This window comes from Acipenser ruthenus, chromosome 5 (genome assembly GCF_902713425.1).
Source record: "Acipenser ruthenus chromosome 5, fAciRut3.2 maternal haplotype, whole genome shotgun sequence".
Taxonomy (NCBI): Eukaryota; Metazoa; Chordata; class Actinopteri; order Acipenseriformes; family Acipenseridae; genus Acipenser; species Acipenser ruthenus.
This window is the reverse complement of record NC_081193.1, coordinates 12,498,699-12,517,098: the sequence shown is the minus strand read 5'-3', so window position 1 is coordinate 12,517,098 and position 18,400 is coordinate 12,498,699. Positions and strand designations below refer to the sequence as shown.

General features: G+C 37.5%; 1 protein-coding gene across 2 annotated transcripts; it reads left to right on the top strand.

Annotated features, from left to right (window-relative positions):
- Positions 1-778: 778 nt before the first annotated feature.
- LOC117402782 (spermatogenesis-associated serine-rich protein 1) lies at positions 779-17,537 on the top strand. Of its 2 annotated transcripts, XM_034004232.3 has the most exons (8): positions 779-888; positions 3,498-3,554; positions 7,235-7,355; positions 12,890-13,014; positions 13,572-13,736; positions 14,571-14,679; positions 16,518-16,574; positions 16,867-17,537. In XM_034004232.3, the coding sequence occupies exons 2-8, from the start codon at positions 3,539-3,541 to the stop codon at positions 17,006-17,008; spliced, it is 735 nt and encodes a 244-aa protein (XP_033860123.3). In that variant the 5' UTR covers positions 779-888; positions 3,498-3,538; the 3' UTR covers positions 17,009-17,537. The 2 variants fall into 2 exon arrangements, with proteins under 2 accessions (XP_033860123.3, XP_033860121.3); XM_034004230.3 differs by lacking the exon at positions 779-888 and having other exon boundaries at positions 3,311-3,554.
- Positions 17,538-18,400: the final 863 nt, after the last annotated feature.

The following is an 18,400-nucleotide window of genomic DNA, read 5'->3' as shown; positions in this document are numbered from 1 at the left end:
ATAACCACCACAATGACATTCTCAGATTTTTTAGAATTTGTATTTCTGAAAAATTCTAAGTACCACTTGCTATCTTATTTATTTGTGTATTTATTTATGTATATTCAGGTGCTTGTCAGGAAAGTGGGATTTGTTTTTTTCAGCTCCCTGTAGGTGACTATAACCTTTCATCGTAATGTCCAAGGTCTGTTCCATCAGAAGACATGTTCCCTCTATATAAGCCATCACATACTGTGCTCTGTCCTTGATTTATTTGTCTCCGCATCTGCCAGTGGTCCCCCATATGTAGCTGCTGCTACTGACGTCACTCACACACAAAGCAAGGATGTTGGGTTAGCACAGGGAGGTGTATTATTATTGTGACCTCAGCCACTGAGCACCCTTGAAAGAAAAGTGAAATCTCCTATTTGAAGGTATTGTACTGTTTATGTATTTGAGTTGTAAAGTTGTGGCTCAGGCAGGCAGCTCTCTTGACCCTTTCAATGAATCTTCATAAACCGTTAACTACAATTTAAATCTCAAGCAACAATTTAAATCTCAAGCAAGCAATGGGTTTGAACAGGCAACCTGTTAACAAAACAAAACAAAAATAATATGACGAAAAAAATTAAAGCGCTCTATTATTCGTCAGCCAATCGGCGCGACCTTCAAGTCAGCAGCCGACCTGAGGGGGGCGTCTTTTGGCTGACGAATAACATGAAAAACTGACCACTGTGTGCAGCAGTGTTTTCGCTCATGTGATTTTCCGGAAGTCGCGTAACAAGATCTTCAATTAAAATGTTGGAGACTGAGCAGTACGGCTGCATCGTGTCGCCAAGTAGTTGTTTTGAAATACTGTTTGAAAAATGCGACCACATACCAGAAAAAAAGAAGTATAACCAGTGATAGGTAGATTCGGGGATGAAACACCATTTCTCACACTCCATCTTGATTGTTATTTATCTTGATAGTAGCCTATTTTATATAGCCGACGCATGTTTTTCTTTGTAGTACTGTGTCTGTGTGTGCTCTCTGGCTAAACAGCAGCCTACTGAAATTGACAAGCGGCATCGGGAACTGAATTTTAAAGGGCGATTGCATTTTTTTAAAAAGAATGTTATCACATAACGTGTTGATTCAGTTATGACATTTATAAAATAAATAAGTAAACATTAGTACAATAGCTGACCTTGTTTTGTTTTCCTCCCAAAACGGACAAACTAAACAACAGCACACAATAGCCCCATCCTCATCGATCCTGCGTTTGCTGTAAATAATTGTCAAAGCTTATAATACAACGCGAAAATTATCTAATATCATATCAGTGTTTACAAATACGCAACACACCTGTTTTATTAGGCTGTAATATGACGCCCTCCGTTCTTTATTTTATTGCATACATTTGGTCGTGTTTATTTATTTGTGACTTGCTAGTTTGTCTGATTTTAATGTATTTCTTCTTTCTTTTTTAAAGTGTATGCATTTTATTACTTGTTTCTTATTTCTGTGATCTGTGATGTCAGCATGGTCTTTATATGTTATATTGTAAGAGCTTTGGGATACTAATATTGTATGTAAAAAAAAGGGCACAAGTGTAAGGCTAATATTGTCCGTTATTTATGCTTTCGTTTTTATTTGCGCCCTGCAGTTTCATGGTCTTTTTTTTATGGCTTAGCATGCAGCAATCCAATTTATTCGATTGGACGTAAGCCATTAGTGTGTATGCTATTTTGTGGTCATTTTGAGGACTTGTCTTACTGAAAGAGTTCCTTTGCTATATTGTACTGACGGAGCTGTGTCAAAGGACAGTGTGTCCTTGAGAGATGTCCTGCAGTGTTGATACAAGCTTTTTCTATTTTGTGGACGAAATATCCTCTAGTTTTAAATAATCATTGTCTAATCCTAAACATTTTTAAACCAGACATTTAGTGTATGTAAAATAGCTGTTTTTTTTTTTTGCTGTGTGCTGGATGTATATCTCACACACGGTGCGTCGGTACGGCTCTGGCTACATTCATACAACTTTACCGTGTTCCAATGAAAAATGTAGTTGAGTTTGGGGAAATGTACGAATGAAATATGCTGATTTCAGGTCCACCTTTAATTTAACAGTACCATTTGTGTCAGTCTTGATAACTTTACTTAATGGTTGCCATCTTTGTATTGCATGAAGGTGTTTGTGGGCTTTTTGGAGAGGTGCTTTTTTCAGATCTTAACACCTTGCAGCCCTAGCTGCTAATTTCACCCTGTACTAGACAGGTGACAGGCTATGACAGGTGTTTATAATGTTGCGCCCAGCCCTGTGTAATATATGTTGTCATTATGATTTTAACAACGTAATGATATTTTTAGTTTAGTGCTTTCAGAAACTGCGGTAAAGAAACGAGCAAAGTAACTGTAACTGCAGCTAATAAGGGTATCATGGGCATAGTGGTTACCTTCAGAAAATCGACTATTGGAATCTGCAAAAAACAAACAAACAAAAACAAACAAACAAAAAACAAAGAGGATACAGCAAACAAAACAAAACAAAAAACAGACTAGCAGTAATGCAAGACCAGACACTGCATCGAGGGAGCCTCATACATCAATAAATACTGTACTTACCAATATAAGAATAGAGCAGAGTTGGCCTCCCTGCTTAAAACAAACAAACAAAAAACCAAAAAAAAAACACAGGCTCTGACGGGAATAAAACCAGCTTGAGGCAAACAAGCTTACCAAGGAGCGTTGCACCAAACTGCTTTTAAAATACTACGCAATGTATCTAGTGCTTTACAATCATTGTGTTTTATAATGACTGCAGTATGCCAGTCCCTTGAGGTGCTTCAATCACACTATAAGTCCGAATCTCATTATTTTATGTAGGGTCTCTATATATATGTGGGTTAAGAACAGATTGATATGAAGCCATTTGCAGTTTATTCTAATCAGAATTACGGGTTCAAATCGAATTGCATTTATTTCTAGAAAACCTTACGTACTAGTTTTCCATTTGCAGCGGCAGTATATCGAGCTGTGATTGCTTCAGAAAGCAGACGTAGTTGTCGCTATAGCATTCTATATCTTAGTTCTGCTCTCGTTCTCTCTGTCTCTCCCATAATGGGATAGCCCATTGGCATTATAGTCTGTATGTGCATACGTTTTTATATGTATACAATAAAATATATTATTATTATTATTATTATTATTATTATTATTATTAATTGGTTGATATCACACCTGCATGCATAGCGCATAGTTTGTTTACAGTTTGTTTCCCGAACTCTGGTACTTGGTTTTACCCGTTTCCAAGACGACAGAAGGACGCTGTATCCACGTGTGCCCTTGCTGTATGCAAACGTGACCTTAAATAACAATACAGTATACTCATACTGACACTGTGGTTTCTACTAGTCGTCACACGCACTGTAAAATGTACCATCTTTTCTGACTTTCCTATTCCTAGAAAAAAAGCAGTTGCATTTGGATTGCATTTTGGAACACTCATCAGCACATTGACAGCAATTCATTTTTAGCTTCACAGATTACTAATGACCTTTTACGTTCACAAGAAAAAATGACCACAGTCGAAGGTAAGAATCCATGTTTTATGAACCACCAGCCTTGCATTGGGGATAATGTAGCATACTCCTTCATATTCAGCAGTACTTTTCATTAACAGTTTACTTTCATGTTTGTAAATTGAAAATGCATGATAAATTGAAATGCTTAATTACCTTTTGGTCAGACAGCCATGGATACTCTGCCAAGCGTTTAACCTGTAGTACTTTGTATTTAATCATATCCTGATGTAACTATCACTATTTAATCATACCCTGATGTAACTATCACTATTATCTGCTGTATTATTGAATTGTGGTTGTCACACTTGTACTTTGCTTGAACAAAAGTTATTGTATTTCTTGCTCTTATTGTATTACTTGTATTGTAACACTTGAAATGTATTTGCTTACGATTGTAAGTCGCCCTGGATAAGGGCGTCTGCTAAGAAATTAATAATAATAATAATACTCCTTTGTATTCTCACATTAAATATTTCCAAATAATTACACTACTGTTCAAAAGTTTGGGGTCACTTAGAAATTTCCTTGTTTTCGAAAGAAAAGCAAATTTTTTGTCCATTAAAATAACATCAAATTGATCAGAAATACAGTGTAGACATTGTTAATGTTGTAAATGACTATTGTAGCTGGAAACGGCTGATTTGTAATGGAATATCTACATAGGCGTACAGAGGCCCATTATCAGCAACCATCAGTCCTGTGTTGCAATGACACGTTGTGTTTGCTATTCCAAGTTTATCATTTTAAAAGGCTAATTGATCATTAGAAAACCCTTTTGCAATTATGTTAGCACAGCTGAAAACTGTTGTGCTGATTAAAGAAGCAATAAAACTGGCCTTCTTTACACTAGTTGAGTATCTGGAGCATCAGCAATTGTGGGTTCGATTACAGGCTCAAAATGACCAGAAACAAAGGACTTTCTTCTGAAACTCGTCAGTCTATTCTTGTTCTGAGAAATGAAGGCTATTCCATGCGAGAAATTGCCAAGAAACTGAAGATCTCGTACAACGCTGTGTACTACTCCCTTCACAGAACAGCGCAAACTGGCTGTAACCAGAATAGAAAGAGGAGTGGGAGGCCCCGGTGCACAACTGAGCAAGAGGACAAATACATTAGAGTGTCTAGTTTGAGAAACAGACGCCTCACAGGTCCTCAACTGGCAGCTTCATTAAATAGTACCCGCAAAACACCAGTCTCAGCGTCAACAGTGAAGAGGCGACTCCGGGATGCTGGCCTTCTAGGCAGAGTTGCAAAGAAAAAGCCATATCTCAGACTGGCCAATAAAAAGAAAAGATTAAGATGGGCAAAAGAACACAGACACTGGACAGAGGAAGATTGGAAAAATGTGTTATGGACAGACGAATCTAAGTTTGAGGTGTTCGGATCACAAAGAAGAACATTCGTGAGACGCAGACCAAATGAAAAGATGCTGGAGGAGTGCTTGACGCCATCTGTCAAGCATGGTGGAGGCAATGTGATGGTCTGGGGGTGCTTTGGTGGTGGTAAAGTGGGAGATTTGTACAGGGTAAAAGGGATCTTGAAGAAGGAAGGCTATCACTCCATTTTGCAACGCCATGCCATACCCTGTGGACGGCGCTTGATTGGAGCCAATTTCCTCCTACAACAGGACAATGACCCAAAGCACAGCTCCAAACTATGCAAGAACTATTTAGGGAAGAAGCAGTCAGCTGGTATTCTGTCTATAATGGAGTGGCCAGCACAGTCACTGGGTCTCAACCCTATTGAGCTGTTGTGGGAGCAGCTTGACCGTATGGTACGTAAGAAGTGCCCATCAAGCCAATCCAACTTGTGGGAGGTGCTTCAGGAAGCATGGGGTGAAATCTTTTCAGATTACCTCAACAAATTGACAACTAGAATGCCAAAGGTCTGCAAGGCTGTAATTGCTGCAAATGGAGGATTCTTTGACGAAAGCAAAGTTTGAAGGACATAATTATTATTTCAATTAAAAATTATTATTTCTAACCTTGTCAATGACTATATTTCCTATTCATTTTGCTATATTTCCTATTCAAACTCATTTCATGTATGTTTTCATGGAAAACAAGGAAATTTCTAAGTGACCCCAAACTTTTGAACGGTAGTGTATGTGTTGGTGAAATGGTTTCTGATGACACCGTTGATGTAAACATCAGTCTTTCTTTTCTGCTTTCACCTGCAGAAGAGACCTCTGAGGTCTTGGAAGCTTGTGATTTAATTATTTTTTTAGTTAGTCCAATCAAGGTATCACCTCATTCTCTTTGTCTCTCAAATAATTCTATAAAATACTATTGTACATAAATGATTTTTTTTTTAGACTCCTATATAATTTTATGGAACTACCATGTAACATAATACTTGTATAGTGCCTTTGTTGTACTGTAATTTCGAAACAATAACATCAATTATTTAGAAAAAAAACAGTACCACACAATAGATCACTGAAGTGTTCCATAGAAATAATGTGGTACAATGTAGCATGATTTAGGACTCCTGGGTAGCTTTCTTCAATATTTTCCCATTCTGTGCATGCTACAAAACATTTGTTGGCTTTCCCGTTTGATTACATTCACAAAGTTCATTTAGCTTCCAGCACACAAACTAAACAAGCAGTTCATTACAAAAGAGTAGCTGTTATTTATTACAAAAGAGTAGCTGTTATTTACTTCATACTAACATTGGACTTAGTTTTCGGCAAGATAAAATGCGATAGTTGTGATGGAGACCCAACAATGCTGGGGCTGGATCCAGGTATCAGCCTATTTGTGGCCTCCCTAGCACATCAGCACATACAATGGCGATGCTGGCTCCAGGGATCAACCAAAGTGTAGCCAACAGCATCTGAGGAAGGCTAAACAGTGATTCCGGCATCCTAGCACCACTCCCCTCCGTCACCCACACAACCCAGCCCTGTTTACCTGCCTTAGCCATCCATTCCTTTTCATTGAAGTTAACTTCCTCCATCACATCACAGGGGTCATCAGGTGTAACCTTCTGCCTTCAGTATTTCCTCAACTAGCTCACGACCCCTTGGGAAGGCTCAACAGTGATGCTGGCATCCCAGAACCACTCCCCTATATCCCCAACCCAACCCAGCCCAGTTTACTTACTTTTGCCATCCATTCCTTTTCATTTATAATAACGTTCTCCATCACCTCTCTTCTGAGGTCCCCAATTGGCCTCAACCAGAGCCAGTTGCTACTTCTCTCTGCCTTGGATAGCACCTTCATTAACATCATTGCTTTCCTTTTTTTGATGTTTTCCAGACTCCCAAATGGAGTGCCACTTTTGTACAATTGTTGCATTTTAGAGTCTCTGTGACAGTGATTTCATGAACAGAGAAGTGGTTACAATTAAGTTGTAAACAAGTCAGATATAATTAAAGCATAGTTAGAGTTGTTCTTAGATCAGAGGAAGAAGAGAAGACTACTACACTCTGCATTGGTAAACATGCCTTTCCGTGTTGATTGCTGTTTATTAATAAAGTTTGTTAAACTGTTGTAGTGAGCTGATTCATTGTGTCTAATCCACAAATAACACTCATATAAGTGAGGCACTTAACAAAGAACAATATCCCATTTAGTCATTCATTATTAGAGGTAGGTATTATATAACATCTGGGTATCACTGTACTTGGAAGAGGTCTTACTTATTGAAATTTTCAGGGTTGCACTGTTTTTTTTTCTTATCAGTTCTCAGAGGTGATAAAGTCCAGCTGCACAAAACTCGTGGAAGGAGGTATCATCCACATGGCCATGGAGAGGAGACCCACTTCAGGCCTCACATACAGCATGTTGAGCCCCACTACACAGAGTGAGTTATCTTAAACAGACTGTACTGGGAGAATTTAGAACTCTGAAGTTCTCTGAAGATTGTGTGGTGATGTTGACTGCTGATAACTGTGGGCAAAGTTGAGAGCACCAAGCCCATTGCACTTGTATTGCAAGTTCGATTTGAACACTGTTCAATGCTGGTCCTCTCAGTAAAATGCTGTTTTGTTTTGAACAGATCAACACCGATGTCATTTTCTTAAATCAAATATTTTGTTAACAACTCACAGATGTTGTATATAAACATAATGTATTACAACTTTAGATTTACAAAGCACTCTTGAAAAAATGGTAATTCAGTTTTATTCCCATAGTTATTTATAACTAGTATTAATATCTTTAGCAATGTAGAAATCAGCTGTACTGTAAAAATCATTAAATACAATCAGCACCAGAAATCAGGCAGATCATATCTATGCATTAACACATTAAAACATTCATAAAGCAAGTTCTGAGTTCAAAGTCAGTAAAACTACAGCTCATTAGCTGGAACAGGAACACATTGACAGTCATATAATCATCCCATTTGCACTTTAATTCTTACAGCGGAAGATTAGTAGGGTTTTATAAATGTCATTCCATGACCAGGGAGCAAAATAACGGAATGCTGTTTTACCATTTTAAGTGCTTACAGTAGAGACTTCAGAGTTCACAAATAGCTGAGACCTTAGGGGTGGATTTTAAGTAGCAATCAGAAAGCAATGTAATCAATTTAGGTAGACCATTTGATTTTCAATAGCTGGCATCCTCTTGGTTTGTTAAGTTGGTTGGTCCCTGCTTTATGTGCTAATTCAGTGTTTCACGCATTACAGTTACACTTTTTAATTTTCCATCCAGCTGAAAAACTTTTTTTTTTATATCATTTGTCTTTCTTTGGGGAGACAAAAAATACTTTTTTAAGATAATTACATAATAGTTTTTTTGTGTATGACAAGTTGCATTCTTCAACCAGGAAATACCGGAATGCAAATACCTCTTATTAATTATACTCTCTTATTTATTCACGCTTAATCAATCTCAGAATTACCTGAATCTCATCAAGCAGCTTCTTGAAGGATCCCAGGGTGTCAGCTTCAACAACATTGCTGGGGAGTTGGTTCCAGACTCCCACAATTCTCTGTGTAAAAAGGTGCCTCCTATTTTCTGTTCTGAATGCCCCTTTATCTAATCTCCATTTGTGACCCCTGGTCCTTGCTTCTTTTTTCAGGTTGAAAAAGTCCCTTGGGTCGACATTGTCAATACCTTTTAGAATTCTGAATGCTTGAATCAGATCGCCGCGTAGTCTTTGTTCAAGACTGAACAGATTCAATTTTTTAGCCTGTCTGCATATGACATACTTTTTAAACCCGGAATAATTCTGGTGGCTTTTCTTTACACTTTTTCTAGAGCAGCAATATCCTTTTTGTAGCGAGGTATATATATATGTAAACAATAAGACACGAATGAGTGTTGGATTTACTCTAATATCCACACGCCCCGGGTGCATTATAAGTCACTCCGAAGTGCCTTATTGCACTTATAAAATGGGTCAACTAACTAAATACATTTTAAAAAATCAAACGTATAAAACATGTTTTAATTAACAAAAAAGTAATTTTTATTAAATATCCTTCTGCCTCTGACCTAAACAATAGTCCTTTAAAACTTAAAAAAATTAAAACCAAAAGTACATTATTATTATTATTATTATTATTATTATTATTATTATTATTATTATTATTATTATTTAAATAAACATTGAACTGATTACAAACAAGAAGCACTATTTATAGATGTTAAATTGAACACTGCCATTGAAATTGCAGCTTTGAAGATTTACAGGCCCTTTTTTAGATGTTCATTCTGAACAGTAGGTGGAGCTGCAGCAAGTGATTTCAAGCAACATGGTGTTTGATAATTGCTGTCCTTGTCATTGTCTGCGGAAGTGAAGGACAGAGTGTGGCTCCACTGTTTGCTATCACTTGAAGACGGTGCCCAGTAATTTTAAGGCTTCCCTCACACCTGTGACCAGTGACAGACAAAATTTTCCGTGTTTCAAGCCCTGCTTCGCTAAGGACGTCTAGGATGTAAATAAAAACTCGGGGCACTGGCTTCAGGGATTTTACTAATATATTTTTTCAAACTTAGTACGGGGCAGAGAGGATTTTCGGGGATGGAGTAAATGAAACCTGCGAGTTTTTCTTTATTTGATTCATTATGATTCTTGGTTTGTTCATTCAATTTTAAGGTGAAATATTCCTGGCCGTTTTCATCATGGCAAAGCACAAACAAGTCTACTTTTAAATCACACAGACCTTCTTTGACACGTCAGGCCATGTTTAGTTGCACATCAAATCAAACCTTTCTCACAAGACCTGCCGTAGTGTCAGGTGACAGTGCTGGGGAGTATTTATTTATTTTTTTTAAATCGTCCTTTGTGATCCGGGGGTAGTGACAGGAGGTATCCATGCCAGATTTGAGGTACCACTTCACAGTGGCAACAAAGATGTTGTTTGCATTTTGAAATTCACTTTGCGTTTTATTGCTGGACTGTTTAAAAAAACGGTTAAGACAACCTTGTAGGGTCACATAGCTTAAAATGAAATCCTCCCGTCCCTCTGAGCTACGGACAGTGGCATAAAACTCCCCAAGCAAATTATTTAGATCAGGCAGAGGAATTACTTTGAAATCAATATTTAATGATTTTTGTTTTCGCCAGTCAAATAGGACACCCGTTGCAGTAGAATCAAAACCTTGGAAAGGTGAACTCAGACCAGCGTGCTACGCATAGCGGCTGATCACGCACAGCAGGGAGGGACAGAGACCTGACAGCTGAAGCAACAGCGGGAGGAGAAAGAGACATAAACCATACACAACCTGCGTTTCCCAACACGCCCTGTTCACACAAGCGGTTCACAATTCTTACAGTTTGCAATGATATTCCAACAGCTTTAAACACTTGCACGTGGCTACAAATGTTCATATGGAGAATATCTTTTGGGGACTGAGTGGTGAGTGCAGTGCAGGTACAAATCACATGGACAATTACTAACAGGTGCAAGGGTGTTTATTGATAAATTACTACAATGTCCAGAGCCTTAAGGCAAAACACCTGTAAATAATAATGCTGGAAGTGATTACAGCGGATCGTGTATCACTTCGGTTTTGTAAAATCCCACGGGTTTGACCCGCAACCAAAAAGTCCAGTTTTATCACCCAAACAAAACACAAAGACACAGACACCGTTCCTACGGTGCGTGATTTAAGTGCTTGTGGTGAAAAGACAGTTGTCAGTGGAAAGTGAAGTGCTGGTGTCCGCGTTTAATGCTGGATGCGGCTGCAGCTCCGGGTCGTGTTAGTAATCTTTTAGACAAATGAAACAAACAAAGTTTACAAGACAGACTAAGGTTATTACATGCAGGGACTCCTTTTAGGTTCTTTCCTAACCATTCACAAAAGGAACAGATCACGTCCACTATGACCCCTATTTATATCCTCGCTCATGACCCCTAGGTTAACGAGCGCATCCGCTCCTCCAATCCTCAGATGCCACACAGTTTACCGTCTGGGTCACTGAGTTTGGATACCATAGCTTCGCCCCTTTCCTAAATAACCGACCTCCACCTACCCTACGGAATAAATTGTTGCGCCATTTAGTTAAGGGTACTCTGTTCCTTTTACACAGTGCCCTCACAGGTCGAGAGGGAGATCTAACACCAAGAATCATTCGATCTCTGTCACAGGCACCAATTGTCACCGGGACCAATTATCGTGGGGACCAATTGTTGGCGAGACCAATTATTGCGGGGACCAATTGTCGGCGGGACCAATTATCGCGGGGACCAATTGTCGTGAGGAACAATTGTCAGGGACGAATTGACGTGCTCCCACAGTTTCCTCTCTCAGCTGATTTCCTTTACAATACTGACAGTCAAAGACTGGCCCACCAACAATCTCGAAAAAGCATTTTATATCTGGCATTCAAATCCCAGTGAAAAGCGATTGGAATTCTCTGTTTCTTCTCTGCCACTCCATTGGTGCCATTGTCTTTTCTCCCTCCGCCCCAACACACACAGAAACCAGCCACCGGAAGTATCAGCCTTTGCAGTACAAGCACGCTCTATCCCACATTCCTCCATGCAAGCTCTCTGGGCTGATTCTGCTCCTACTTGCAGATGTGCCTTTATATTATTATTAACTAAATCAATAAATAATGGGCTACTTTTATGATGCATAATAACATCAAATGATCAATTAATAATGTGCTATTTTGTTAAAAAAAAAACTAAAAAAACCAACTAAAATTAAATGAGATAGAGAGGGTATGTATTCATACAACTATAAAACACACTTATTTTTCATTCAAAAACATTTGGTAAACTATAATGAGCTTTGTTGTGCCTGTCTTCTTGTATCCAGCTCCCTTGCTTGTGTCTGTCATATTAATAGTATAACTGTTATCATTATTATTATTTATTTCTTAGCAGACGCCCTTATCCAGGGCGACTTACAGTTGTTACAAGATATCACATTATTTTTACATACAATTACCCATTTATACAGTTGTTTTTTTTTTTTTTACTGGAGCAATCTAGGTAAAGTACCTTGCTTAAGGGTACAGCAGCAGTGTCCCCCACCTGGGATTGAACCCACGACCCTCCGGTCAAGAGTCCAGAGCCCAAACCACTACTCTACACTGCTGCCTAGTTATACTATAACTGTTATAACTGTTATACTATAACTGTTAATAGTGAGTTTCAATGTGAAAAATTGCACTTCTTTCCTTGAGCCACCTTAATGAAGTTAGGCTGATATGACATCAGAGTGATTTGGAGGCAGTGTTGCAGCTTTTCATCGCTCAGTGAACTGGTGTGTTGCTCTTTATCACATTCATGTGAGAAAAGCTGGACTCACAGGTATAAGTAGAGTCACACATAATGAGCAGGAGTACAACTAATTTCCTAGCATTTGGAAACGGATCCTGCCAAATGTGTTCAGTCCACAACTTGGCAGCACCAGCATTTTGTAAACCCTGTAACAAAGAATGTGACGACTGAATGTCCACGAGTTCCAACTGCAGCGGACCTTGTTCAGCTGAAGAGAGTAACTGCTTTGTGTTTGATGCGAAATCACCGGTCAAATGGGGAATGGATTCCAAGCAAACATCAGGACTTCTTTAGGCAGATGAAAATCTTGAAATCTATCATCAAAGTTATTCTTCACCTTGATCAAGAAATCTGTCATTGAGTTTGGCTGACGATTTTCACCATCAAGTTTTCTCTTCTTACTAGCTAGAGTAGGGAGAGCCATCTTTATATCACTTTCAAAATAAGACTAAATGTAATAGCAACACGAGTAAAAAACTCAAATCACCCACAGAGTACGCAAAGTGGAACTCAGTGGAACTGGCTTGCATGAGTCACGCTGAAAGGGGTGGTTGCACACACTGCTTTGCCGGAATACAAAAATAAGACTCACGTCTTAATCACTGATTGATTTACTGTGCTACTGTTTTTGTTTTTTCTTTTCATTTTTCAGAAGTGACCTTGACTGGAATTCAAGGGTACGATGGCTTCCTCATCCTCGCTATAGTGATGCCCCATTCCCTGAAATTAAAGCAATTAGATTTCCCAGTGAAACCAGACTGCTCAGGTCATTTCCAGGTGAGTCACTTGGTTTTGTAATTTGTAACTGGAATTCATTGGCTTAATTATTTTATTTCATAGTAATTCTTTAACGTACAGAATGCCACTACATATGTCTTATAAAGAGCAAAATGTGACTAATGAATAGAGACTTAATGCCTGAACTATTAACTGTGGAGTCTGGAGGGAAATTAAAACAACAAACAATATGTTGTAATAGTTCAGGAGTGTATCAGCATTCATGCATATCAGTTAAAATAAGGACTGGATGTGTTTTACTGCCCACAAGGAATACAGTACTTGTTCGGATTGTATTGGGTTGCATTTACAGATAAATATTGTGATATATTTAGTACCTGTATTCTCAAATAACTAAGTGTGCTTGCTTAGTGCTTAGTGGGCAACACAGTTGTATGATGTGGGGAATCTGCATTATGACATCATAGTATTTATTCCATCAGTGTAATGTCAGTTGTCATCGGACTGGTTTCAAACATATCCCTGCACCATTATCACATGTGTAGTCCCAGTATACATCCTGTCTGTGTTGGACCTTTTTACAATTTATTTAACAGAAGCAAATATGGAGTCGAATTCAGAATGGACATTCTATCCCAGATTTGGCCTTCCTGTGACCTATCATTTTGGGAAAAAGTGTACCATCAATGGGGTTCACGTTCGTAACTTGACGTCCACATCTGAGCGAACTGTACCTATGATGGTAGGGAGGAAAAAGCAGAGTGAGTGTTGGAAGTTCAGAGTGCTTTAATATCTTGTCAATGATGGTCATTTAATAGTCATATAAGAAATGTCAAATCTGTATTTTAATCCTCCTGTTTGAAAGGAACGCCTGTCTAAAGATTTCTCATGGCAATAAACATCTCTCTCATGTATACTGTAGTGATCAGGAGCTGCATATGCTGTGCTGTTTAGTCTTGTTCAGTTTTATTTTAGATTGTTAAACAATATAGAACTGCAGAGATGCCCCAATTATCAAGGATTATACTACCTGAATAATTTCTTAATTTCAGCCCTCTGTATTGGTGGCTGTGAAACAAAACACTTGTGATATTTATTTGTCATGTTTCAAGCCCTCTTCCCTACTCAAAATGAAATATGTGTGTGAATGTAATCACACCTTTTATGTTACAGTTACAGAAAAAAAACAATCATTTAAAAAAAAAAAAAAAAACAAAAAACATCTGGTTTACAGGAGATGAAACAGATAGGAATATTAAATCAAAAGTTTTCCAGATCATGTATTTCCTTTTTTCAAATAGGGTTTTGATTGAATATTTTATTTTAATTTAAGGAATAAATATTCATTTATATAAACTACATACTATAATATATATTTTACCCTGAATCCAAATCAGGCCTTAGCAAATGTATACTTCATATATACTGTATATATATATATATATATATATATATATATATATATATATATATATATATATATATATATATATATATATATATAATTCACTTAGCAAATGTATACTTCATATATACTGTATATATATATATATATATATAATTTATTAATGAGTATTTTTTGTTTTTCCTTTTAGCCATTAGGTCCCATAGTTTGACCTCTCCAGGTAATAAGCCTTATTATACTGCTGAGTACAGCCCAGGCTTTCACAGGATGGGATCAACTAGACCTCTGCCTAACTTTAGGTTTGTGAATTACTTATTTATTTACTCAATCTTTAATATAAACATATGAACCTAGAAATATAAACCTACATTTGCTGGCATAAACTTTCTGCCAAGATGTCTGACAGCTTAGGTAAACGAAAAGGGAGTTCCATGATCTAAAAAAGCTACTATTCAACATTTATACATTTAAATCTCATCAAGGTATGTACTTACGACTGCTTTCACAGACCCCGATTAAAACGAGGTTTGGATTACCTTACCTATGGTAACATTAGGTAATCCAGCATTTGTGCTAATGAACCCTTATAAAAGTTTACCACTGTATTTTTGCAAAGTATTTTTTACAGTTTTACCATGCATAGTTTACCCTGGTTTGCCATGTTTAATATACTTTACCATACCTCCTTGTTTTTTATGCTTACCTATGCTTTACCATGCTTTATTACACTTAGCTATGTTTTTACAATGGTAAACTTTTATAAAGGAGAGTCTGTGAAAGCAGCCATTAGTTTATTTTAATGATCTAAACAGCTGCAGAACTATCACTTCTCGTCAATGCTGCTGGTGTTCACACCGTAGGGGTAATCTGATCCTCTAACATAACTAAGTTTATTAAAAAAAATGTTTTAGTGGTCCACAGTGGCGCGTGTGTACTAATGTTAATGCATGTATAGGGAGTGGTTAACATGTAGAAAACAGAAAGTACTGACTAGAGGAGAAACCACAAAATGGAGCGAGGTAACCAGATCAGTATTAGATCCTCTGCTATTCCTAATCTACATTAATGATTTAGATTCTGGTATAGTAAGCAAACTTGTTAAATTTGCAGATGACACAAAAACAGGAGGAGTGACAAACACTGTTGCAGCAGCAAAGGTCATTCAAAATGATCTAGACAGCATTCAGAACTGGGCAGACACATGGCAAATGAAATTCAATAGAGAAAAGTGTAAGGTACTGCATGCAGGAAATAAAAATGTGCATTATAAATATCATATGGGAGATACTGAAATTGAAGTAGGAATCTTTGAAAAAGACCAAAAATGTTGACTCAGAAATGTCTTCATCTAGACAATGTGAGGAAGCTATAAAAAAGGTCAACAAGATGCTCGGATATATTGTGAAAAGTGTTGAATTTAAATCAAGGAAAGTAATGATAAAACTTTACAATGCATTAGTAAGACCTCACCTAGAATATTGTGTTCAGTTCTGGTCACCTCGTTACAAAAAGGATATTGCAGCTCTAGAAAGAGTGCAAAGAAGAGCAACCAGAATTATCCCAGGTTTAAAAGGCATGTCGTATGCAGACAGGCTCAAAGAATTGAATCTATTCAGTCTTGAACAAAGAAGATTACGCGGTGATCTGATTCAAGCATTCAAAATTCTAAAAGTTATTGACAATGTCAACCCAGGGGACTACTTTGACCTGAAAAAAGAAACAAGGACCAGGGGTCACAAATGGAGATTAGATAAAGGGGCATTCAGAACAGAAAATAGGGGGCACTTTTTTACACAGAGAATTGTGAAGGTCTGGAACCAACTCCCCAGTAATGTTGTTGAAGCTGACACCCTGGGATCCTTCAAGAAGCTGCTTGATGAGATTCTGGGATCAATAAGCTACTAACAACCAAACGAGCAAGATGGGCCGAATGGCCTCCTCTCGTTTGTAAACTTTCTTATGTTCTTATGTTAGATTGCTGTTATTAAGACCCTTTCAGTTTAGCAAATTGAAATAGACCCCAACGTGTATGTTTAAGGACATGTCAAGTAGCTAAAAAAAAAACTCTATAGAGGTTTCCATTAAAGGTTATTCAAACCTCTGTAACAAAATTAAATGTGGATTTCATTTTATTTAGGGGATCACCAATCATAAGAGCTGACACATTCATTCCTCTTCAGCCAGTATTTCCATGGTATGTATTTGATTTATAGATTTCAAAAAAAAAAAAAAAAAGAAGAAGAAAGTTACAAAAAGCAGGGTGGTTCAAATCCCACTCAATCGAAGTTGCCGATCTGTCTGGGGAGCCACAAGGAGTGCTGCTTTTGTCTTTGCATCCCCCTGGTAAAACAAAATTGACTGTGTTCAGTAGCTCGAATACATGAATGATGCATGTTGTGTCCAATTTATATTTTCCTGCATGCTTTAGAAAATTCAAATTACATAAACTATAGTTACATCTCATAATTTCATTAATCTTTTCAAAGCAAACCTTTTAAAGAGATGCAGAAGATTCAACACCGGGAGGAGGAATTGCACGAAGTAAAGATGTTGAGTACTTGGAGGCCAGCATCACCTATTCTTAAATCTGTCTTTTACAACAAAGCGGGGAAAAAAAGAGTCATGTGAATTTACACCTGCATATAGTAGCTAACTGGTTAAGGATAATAGTTGTTTTTTAAATCTTCTGTTTTGTAAATCCTGATAAAGGGCACGGAAACGCTGATTTGACTTGTTCACTATTTAACCTTGATGTTGCACAAATAAAAGTTACAAAGAATTGGATGGATAGTCTTATTGCAGCTACAATTGAAAGTAATATCCTTTCAGTTAGAGAACACTGTTGGGAGGTTGACAGAAAAATGTATTTGGGTTTTAAACCAGAAAACTCCCAAGATCACAGCCCAGTTGTAAACCTCAATGAACACCCTTGACCTCAAGTTAAGAGCAGAGGTATACAGTGATATTTGGGTCTTATTTTCAAAAAGATTGTTGCATCCCAAAAGCTTCTATTTTGGGACTGAACCCAGAGTTGAAGCACAGTGCTTTCAGCATGATAGAGATCTTGAGTGAATGTTTTTCATGGTTAGGATCATAACATAAATTGCATCATGTAAAGTCTGTAAAAGTAATTACAGGTAATAAGAAATAAATCTGACTGCAAACAAAATGCAAAGCATTTTTTGTTTATTAATTAAAACAAATATTATCCATGCAAAACACTACATTAGTGACAGAGATTAATCACAGGTGGCTGAAGGGGTCGATTAGCACACTGTGCCAATACATTGTTTTACACTATAATAGGTTAAAATGCGTCCTATAGTGTCCTGCAGAATATTCCCCATAATTTAATACCATGTACTAGTGCTGACTTCCAAAAGATTCAGAAAATATAACAGATGCATAAACATTTATTATTTAATTAAGGACACAGTTTTCCTGTACCAGGGTGTGACAGGGTGGCTGAGCGGTGACATCACAGCAGAAGCAGGAAGGGAAACTGACACCAGGGAGTACTGCAGTTAAAGGCGCTTGCGCCGTTTTTATTTTTTTATACAACAAAAATAAAATAAATATTTAAACAAAAACACTTGCTCACAGAGCGAAATAAAAAGGTTAAACAGACAAATCTCAAACAAAAAATAAACAATAAATAATCCAGGTCAGGCTGGGCAGTAGCCTTCACTGATCCTGGAGTTTTAAGTTTCGTTTCGTTTCGTATCGTTTTGTTGTGTTTTGTTTTGTCTCTCGCCGCTCTCGTTCCTCCTCTTGAACACCCACCTTGAGTGCAGCGAGCTGCAGGCTTTTATATCGTGGGTTTAACTGGCTAGTAATTATTCTATTACCCCTCGGCCACAATCTGCATGAGTTTATTAACTCAAATGCTGTGGATGGGGCTTCCCATCCACGCTACTAAATAAAATAAAACACACGGCTACGCCATCAATAAATACAATAATAAATCATAAAACAAAACAAATACAAAACAATAATCTGTTCTAAAAATAAACAAATACA